This window comes from Triticum aestivum, chromosome 5D (assembly GCF_018294505.1).
Source record: "Triticum aestivum cultivar Chinese Spring chromosome 5D, IWGSC CS RefSeq v2.1, whole genome shotgun sequence".
Taxonomy (NCBI): Eukaryota; Viridiplantae; Streptophyta; class Magnoliopsida; order Poales; family Poaceae; genus Triticum; species Triticum aestivum.
Genome location: NC_057808.1, coordinates 140,819,087 through 140,827,398, shown reverse-complemented (window position 1 = coordinate 140,827,398; position 8,312 = coordinate 140,819,087). Strand labels below are relative to the sequence as shown.

Sequence of the window (8,312 nt, the reverse complement as noted above, 5' to 3'; positions counted from 1 at the left end):
GTCACTTGTTAGAATCTCTAAAAAGACTTATATTTGAGAGCGGAGGGAGTACTTATGTGACATGGTTGCATGTCTAAAAAAATAAGTAGTGAATTGTAGCTATTTAAAAATGAAGATGCGGTACAACTCAAATCCTATATACTATATATACCTAAAAAGTCCAGCCCCGTTATTTTATTTATCTTACTGCAACCTATCCACCTCATTACATATGTCCCCGCACATGCCACCTCCCATTTAAATATACATGCAAGGTATCCACATCATCAAGCACCCATGCAACCATTCAAACCACTAGGCATCAGACTACTGCAAAAATGCATCCATCAGACTAGTCCTAGGCTGTTGGATATGAAGCAAGATGGACGTCCGATCTGGTAATTAAGCCCTGCGTGATATTGGCTATTCCGTTCGTTGATTGAGTGCTTCCTTGAATAAATTGATACGCTATTAATTGCTCGCTAATTCTGTTTTCCGATTTTTTAGGAAACAAACTTCTGATTTGAGGAACCTAATAAAAACTCTAGGGAAATGAGATTCCACGCCATGTAGTATGCTTCCTTATATTAAGCATTAAATTGTTTCCAAAATGAGCAGTTTTTCTTTCATATGATGAAAAATTTGTTACTGATTGCTGCGAAATTTCATCTTGTGCAACTTATTTTTGCTTCCTACCAAGAACATCTTGCTTGTGATGGAGACTGCTTCAAAGACGAACAAACATTGCTTCCATCTAGTATTTTGTTTCGAAACAAGTAAAGATCTCCTCCGAACAGAGAATTGTTTTGTAGGAGGATTAAATTGCTTCCAAGTGACAACTACATATTTCTACCACATTGCCTCCAAAATATAATAGGGTTATTAGCTTCCAGCGAACCAATTTTTTGTTTCTATCGCCATTGCTTCCAACAGAGAATATAACTTGCTTCTAAAATAAAATAGTATTTACTTGTAATGATAATCAGAATTTGGTTCCATATACAACACAAACATGTTAGGTTGTGCCTATAATGCCACTGTGGTCCACCACAAATAGCATGGCTCATGCACGGGGGGCACCAGCGAGACTATATGAGCGCGCCCACTGGGCTTGATGCATACTTGAACATGAGCAACCATGATGGCCTCGATGAGGAACAAGAGGGGCTTGTTGATGACCTCGGCACCAATGTCCTGCTTATAGGCAATTAACATGTGGTGCTATAAATCATCTGCTGGAAATCTTAACAAGGAAGCTCACGATTGTGCATCCACTGCTCGATTAGATCAAGATGTGAGTACCATTCTGAAATGTAGCAGCTCCAAGTACAGAGATACTCAGTGCTCTATGCTTCAAAAGCTAGCCAATTTTAATGTACAGGATTTTCAAATCCTTCATGTAAACTGTGCTTGATTAATATATGGCGCCTTTGGTGCTCTTTCTTGTTCAAAAGAAATATCATCTCCTAGAAGTAACAAAATAAGACAACTACCTTTCAAGCTTGTATTTAGGTTGCACTGAGAAAGTAAATGTACTACCATGTGTGCAGAATGTAAATGTATGTTTATGAAAAAGTAATGAAGCATATAAAATTAGGATGGAAGCATATCAGGAGATAAGTTGAAGCGATTATTGAGTGGTAATGAAGCATTAAAATTTAAGCAGTGAAGAAGCTAAGGTACCAGAGGTTGAGTGTTGAAGCATCATGTGAGATTATTTGGATGAACACAGCGGATTATTCACAAGTAAATGTATGCTCATAATGTTGAGGTAGAGCAGCCGCGAAACATTACATATTTGGCATTGAAGCATACAATGAACATAGATACTACTAGTCCATGCTCCGACTGAATCGGATGGGTGCATAAATTTTTTATCTATAAATAAATTCATCGAAGCGCACATATGTACACCGGTAAACAACTCAAATGCATACATAAGCCCACCCTGTGCATAAGACAATCCGTGTTCAAATCACCATTTGGCATTTTGAAACAATAAAAGAATAGATTGGAAGCATGGAATTATAAGGAATAGCTAATGGCTTGGCAATCTTGCATTGGTATCTCACTAATTTGTTAGGAAATCTTGGAAGCGTATTGTTACATAAATTAAGAAGCGTGGTTGTACTGCGGCGCTCTACTTATACTCCCTCCGTCCGGAATTACTTGTCGTAAAAATGGATAAAAATGTATCTAGACATATTTTAGTTATAGATACATTAATTTTCATCCATTTCTACGACAAGTAATTCCGGACGGAGGGAGTACATAAGAAGCACATATAGGAGACCGACGAAGCATGGATTCTAAAGCAAAAATTTGTTGCTATCAAAACATAGATGTGATGCATTGGAAGCATCCAGTTATCAAAATAAAATAAAAATAGGATGTCTGCTTCCAAGATTGGTTGCTGAAATTTTTTATGTACGAATCAATATCATCAACCTAATTGGGGTCATGTTGGCTTACATGAACAAAAGCTCTGCACAGACATACAGCACACGTCCATTTGAATAGAAGCAGCGGCGAAGGTACGTGTTAGTCTGTGGGGTTACTGTTCATACTGAAGAAAAAAATCCAAAAAAATACCATTGACCCCACGGATACTTTAGGCTGGCCTCGCCGCGGAATAGAAGTACACTATAATACGAGCATGCTGATTTCTACTTCAACGTTGCAGAGTTAGGTGATGTATTTGTACTTTGAATCTTTGATGGAGCCGTGCATACCTGGTGCCCCCAAGTTGGCCGGGTTGATCTGCACAACCTGGTGAGGAAAATAAGACGGTGGACACGACGGGCGTGGCCGCTAATGCTGGTTCGGCGGACCGGCGAGGCTGCACGGGGCCGCGTAAGGGGAACAGATCTGGGCGCTGGTCTGCTCGGAGGCGAGGTTAGTTCGAAGCACGGGGCGTAGGGGATAGAGTTCTGGCGGCGCTGGCCAGGACACGCATGGTGGATGGCGAGCTCAGAGGTGAGGTCCGGCGGAGGGAAGAGAGAGGAGAGGGGGATCCAGGGATCTCGGAGAGATGGATCTTCGGGCGAGGGATTAGCGGGGCAGTTATGGAAAACCTGGCTTAAATCCGGGTGGTTAGCAGCGGGACGAGGGATTATGCTCAGCAGTCGGATTAAACAAACATCGACGGAGCACGAGTGGTCTGAGGATTGCTTGTGCCAGACGTATGATATTAAGTGTTTCCCTTCGATATAAAAAAAAGTGTTTCCCTTCAACTTCTCACTTTCTATCACATGCAAGCCCTCATTATTTTTATTTTTTTTCAACAATAAATAGTTAATAATTGAACTTGAGTGTCACAAGACAATAACATTCAGCCACCCTTCATTTACCTCTAGGTGGAATGTAGTGTGGTACTATTCTCATATATTCAAGTTTATTTTTGATAAGGTCATTGCTAAAATATTCCGCAACAAAGCACAGGCCACTTAACATTCTAAACACTGTTTAAACACATGAGTAGTGCTCTTATATTAGTTTGCGGAGGGAGTACTAGTTTTCTCAAAAAGAAAAGCTAAATAGTACTAGTTTTGAATTGCGTGTTTACAGCCACAATGACAGGACAAGTTATCTTCAAAACATATATAATCAGATAACTAGAGACAAGTTACCAGGCACCAGCCGATGCATCCTCAAGCCTTTTCTCAAGTCGGGTGCACCTATCTTGCCTAGAGTTCAGATCAGATTGCCACCACCGACGCCGTACCCCTTGCAGTCTTACCTAGAGTTTAGATCAAATTCCCCCGATCGCCGCCACTCCTCTTGCATATCAGAGTTTCCATTCTCTGGTTCATTCTCATCATTGAGGAAATCCTCGGATGGATCATCATCATCCCTTTGAGTGTTTTCCCATCCATCTTCAACCTGTTCTTGTGCCATGTCATGACTAGGACCATCATCGCCTTGGGAAGCAGCAGCATTGGCCCTCAAAGGGCCATGACCAATTACCTCAGGGTGTGCTTGAGCTTCCACTCGAGCATGCTCAGCCATGGCCATACGCATCTTAGCTTCAGCAGCCTCGCGGCCTGCTTTCTCCCTAGATTCTATCTCTGCTCTTAGTTCCATCGAAGCCTGCTTCTCCTCCTGTAACAAAGCTTGCTCTAGCATGAGTCGCTCCTCCGATCGAAACTCACCAATGGCCCTTTTCTTGGTCATTATGTTGTATGCCAACACTTGCTTCTCAAAAGTTGTTGTGAACTCAGCAATTTTTACCAGAATGTTATGATCCCATTGCTGAAGACGAGAGGGAATCTGGCCAGTTGCGTCGCTGTCAAGGATCCTGTCATCTTCTTCAGCCTCGTAGTCAGCAACAACATGGTAAGGCAATAACCTGATTTTTGCAGCAATGGAACAGAGTGTATCAGTACCTTTGGATAGGGAAGTTAAGTGGAAAAAACCTTTCAAAAGTGTTACTGATTGACACTGCTCGCCTAACTCTAAACAATGGTTAACACGATTTAAGAGGCGTTACTGACAGGAATGTGGTATGCCTTTTCTAAGTTGACTGACAAATTAAGCAACATGTTGCAATTTTAATATATCAGGCTAGGCAATGCAACACGCCAAATCATTTATTCACATAACTAACATATATTCACATTTTCCAGAAGTCATGCTTTTGTCGAAAAGCAAAAGGAATCTAGAACCCGAAAATTCGTTTTCTGAGCCCGAGCTCAGATGAATCTGATATCTAAATTACCCCTCCTCCTCGGGATCTCTGCACTGTTTGTATTTCTCCCTGTACACGTCAGTTGTATCTTCAGCGCATTTCAACCGGACCCCACGCATTAACTGCCGTCCCCAACGTCTCGAACGTCTAGGTACAGCAGTTCTGTGGACGGCCTATTCCGCGTCTGTGACGGCCCCAGCTAATAACAGCCACCTACCCCGTCACTGGATAAGAAACCCGTGAACCCTTCTGCCACTTTCACTCCCACCCTTTTTCACTCAGTCGAAAACAATCTGGCTGCTGCCACCAAATCGCCAGCCATGTCCGCCTCCAGTGCTTCATCCTACTCCGCCGAGCAGCAGGAGCTTCTCCCCCTCATCCCTTGCCTCTTCTGCAGCAAATGTTTGGTGACATCTATGCCCACAAAGGACAGAATCCTTGATCCAGATTCTACAAGTGTGTGAATGACAATGCAAGTCTTCGCACCCTGTAAATCCACAAGCTGTAGTGCCCATTTGATGGTTGGGAACTCACGCACCCATTGCCTTTTGCTTGGTATTTTTGTTTCTAGGATGGCTTGTGCCCCTTATTTGAATTCCAGGACAAGTATGCCCGTCAGCTCGGACAGCTGCCGGTGGCTGCCCTTGCTCCTGCAGCCCTGGTGCCCACACCTAGTTCCAGTGGCTGTGCGTCAGGACCACGGACCGGCTGCCGTCCAACCCACCCCGCGCAATGCAACGGCGAATGCTCCTATGTCCTAATGCACACCAGCAGCGCACGCATGGTGCATCCAGCAGCCAGCCGGCGACACCCAAGGTTGCTGACGCGCACGGCAACTGCGCACTGGCTTGCTCCTCCCAAGTACTGTCAGCTTGCTCATAGCGTGAGCTTTTCCTTAGGGGTTAATAGCTCGTAGTTGAGTCACTCCATGAAACTTATGTGTGCACTAATGGACCTATAAGGACGTTCTAGCAGATTGGTCAGATTAATTTGCCTGCTCGTGTTCGCCCCTGTAATCACTTACCCTTGTAAAATTTCTTTTTAGAACAACTTTACCCTTGTAATGGCACGGTCAGCTTGTCAGCTATGTATTCGAAAGAAAAAAAGATTGTCAACGATGTAATCGTGAGTATCATTTTCTGAGCCACGGTCCTGTTGCAGCCCAAAGTTACTAACACCCCGACTCCAGGGACAGCTATGCGCCTGCAATGTGAGCCACAGCTCGGATTGCCATCATGACTGGATCTCCTCATCCAGTACCAAAACTCACGGCGCTGGCCCACCGAACGTCTATGTACGAGACTGCTCCACCCCGTATTTCCTCCACCTGCCCCATTATCTCGCACAGACAGCTGTCCCGTCGACTGACTTTCACGAATGCCAAGGATTTCAGATTCAGATAGTCCTGAGCACTGAAACGCCATTCTCTGTAGAACCAAATTTTATGTGAAAGGGCTATTCCAGGCCATCCCCTTGGAGCATCTCTAGCAGACCCCTTAAAACGGGGCGCCCCGTAAAAATCCGGCGACTATACGGGTTTGGCCCATTTTTTGGGCAAGGCCAGAGCTCCTCCGCCACGGGCTGTCCTCCGGCTCTTCTGCCACGGGCAGCTCCTCTGCCGGTGCCTCGAGCTCGCGGACGCCACTCATGCCGGTCAAAAGAGAGCCGTAGGAGCTCCCGCCGCTCCGCGCGGTGAAGAGGGAGCCAGAGGCAGAGCCGGAGCGGCGGGGCGTCATCGGGCCGGAGGATTACCTCCCCCCGGCAGAGGCGAACGTCATGGAGGCCGCCATCGTCGCACGCTCTGCGCGGGAGGAGAAGGCGGAGCAGCTCCGCCGACGGGACGTTGACATCGACAGAATCTTCCTCGAGCAGGGGATGGCGGCAGCGCAGGAGTTTGCGGCCAACATGGAAGAGTGGCGCCTCTTAAAAAAGAAGCAGGGCGAGGTCTACGTCGACCTCGTCTCCAACGACGAGGACTGAGCTCCTCCACCGCCGCAGCGTCGCCGCCGCAATCCCCCCGGCTCCGGTGAGCGCAATTTTGTAATTAGGGTTACGGTGGCGCCTGCTCCTCCAAATATTAGTTGTAAAATTCTACTTTGTATGACTTTTTAAGATGATCAAGTGCTAGTAGTTCTACTGAACTGGTTCAATTTCTGCGCGAATGTGTGATTTCAAATTTTGCTGGTTCATATTCGGTTGCTATTCTGCCGCGGCTGTTTTCGGCCCGTATCCGAAGACAACCGCGAACTGTAAACGCGCTATAAGGGTCCGTGATATAAAGGGTCTGCTAGAGATGCTCTTACATCCTATCCACTTTTACAACTGAAAATGCCCACAGTAGCCCCTGAACTACCCTGAGAGTGAAATGAACAACTAAAAGTTAACCCTTGGCACAATGCCAACCTGGTTTGTTGTTAACTGTGGCCATCTACTTGGGCAGTTAATGCTGAGTCAGAAGATTAATTAGCCCAAACAGGTTATTCATGGCACAGTGACCATGTAGACAAGGAGCACGATGGGATAACTTGGCAAAGGGTCCGAGCAGTGGGGATAGGGCACTCACCCTCAACAACCAGCAAGAGGGCTCATCTCTGTCAGGACTAGTGGCTCCAAAGCTTACAAAACTTAGTCACGTAACAGACTTGGTCACCAAGAAACATATCTCCTTCCTAACAAACCGGGTCTCTATTTATTCAAATTGGACTAGTATCTTTGCCTGATATGATAGTTCTCTCCCTAACACAATTATACTATCAACTAACACTATTTGGTTCCTAGTTGCCCATATCTGTCTAGACGGCGCCTTCTGGATTGGCTGGCTGACACTATCGAGTCATAACACTCCAGCCCGCTTTACCAGATGGCATGTCATTGTGCCATCGACTGGCATCTAAGAATGCATGCCCATTAGAACCAAATACCAATGTTGATGAGCGACTGAGAAGGACTGTCATAGATCTTCAATCGTTCTCTGTCAAAGTCAGCCCATCACAGGTGTCGGAACTTGAACGGGTCCATATAACGATGAACTTGATAGTCGCTAGGTATACATAGATGTCCATTCCAGGATGACTCTCCACATGAAGTGAGTGCTGATGTTGGGGTAGTGAAGGTAGACACTAAACACCCATCAACATGTAGTCCTAGAAAGAATGATGGCTGACCTGCAGGTGGTCATGGTCTGACGAAGAAACGAATGAAGGTAGCAGTGGTGTGTGGAAACTACTTGATCACGCTCTCATTAGTGTTCATTAGTGTATGATGGTAGTCGTCCATGTTCATGACGAGATCATAGGTGGCCTACCATGAGATGTTAAGGTAGTGAAGGTAAACACTAAACACCGATCAACATGTAGTCCAAGAAAGAATGATGGCTGACTTGCAGGCGGTTATGGCCTGACTAAGAAACGAATATGGTAGCAGTGGTGTACAGAACTACTTGATCACGCTGACTTCAGTGTATGATGTTAGTCGTCCATGACGAGATCATAGGTGGCCTACCACACGAGCATGTGGAAGGAGACTGAAAGTGCATCTCCATTATACCCTAGTTGGTTTTGATAATTTATGACAGAATCATTGAGAGGACTAATGTTGTATGAGCTTATTTCAGGTATAACATGTGATCTTATTGTGTATCAGGTTT

At 45.3% G+C, this 8,312-nt stretch overlaps 1 protein-coding gene across 1 annotated transcript in view; it reads right to left on the bottom strand.

The window, feature by feature from the left end:
- Positions 1–3,400: 3,400 nt before the first annotated feature.
- LOC123119917 (uncharacterized) overlaps positions 3,401–8,312 on the bottom strand; it is a 9,996-nt gene continuing 5,084 nt past the window's right edge. Inside the window, exon 2 of the mRNA XM_044539886.1 lies at positions 3,401–4,327. Coding sequence (XP_044395821.1) covers positions 3,715–4,327 — 613 coding nt within the window. The 3' untranslated portion in view covers positions 3,401–3,714. The remainder of the gene's footprint in view (positions 4,328–8,312) is intronic.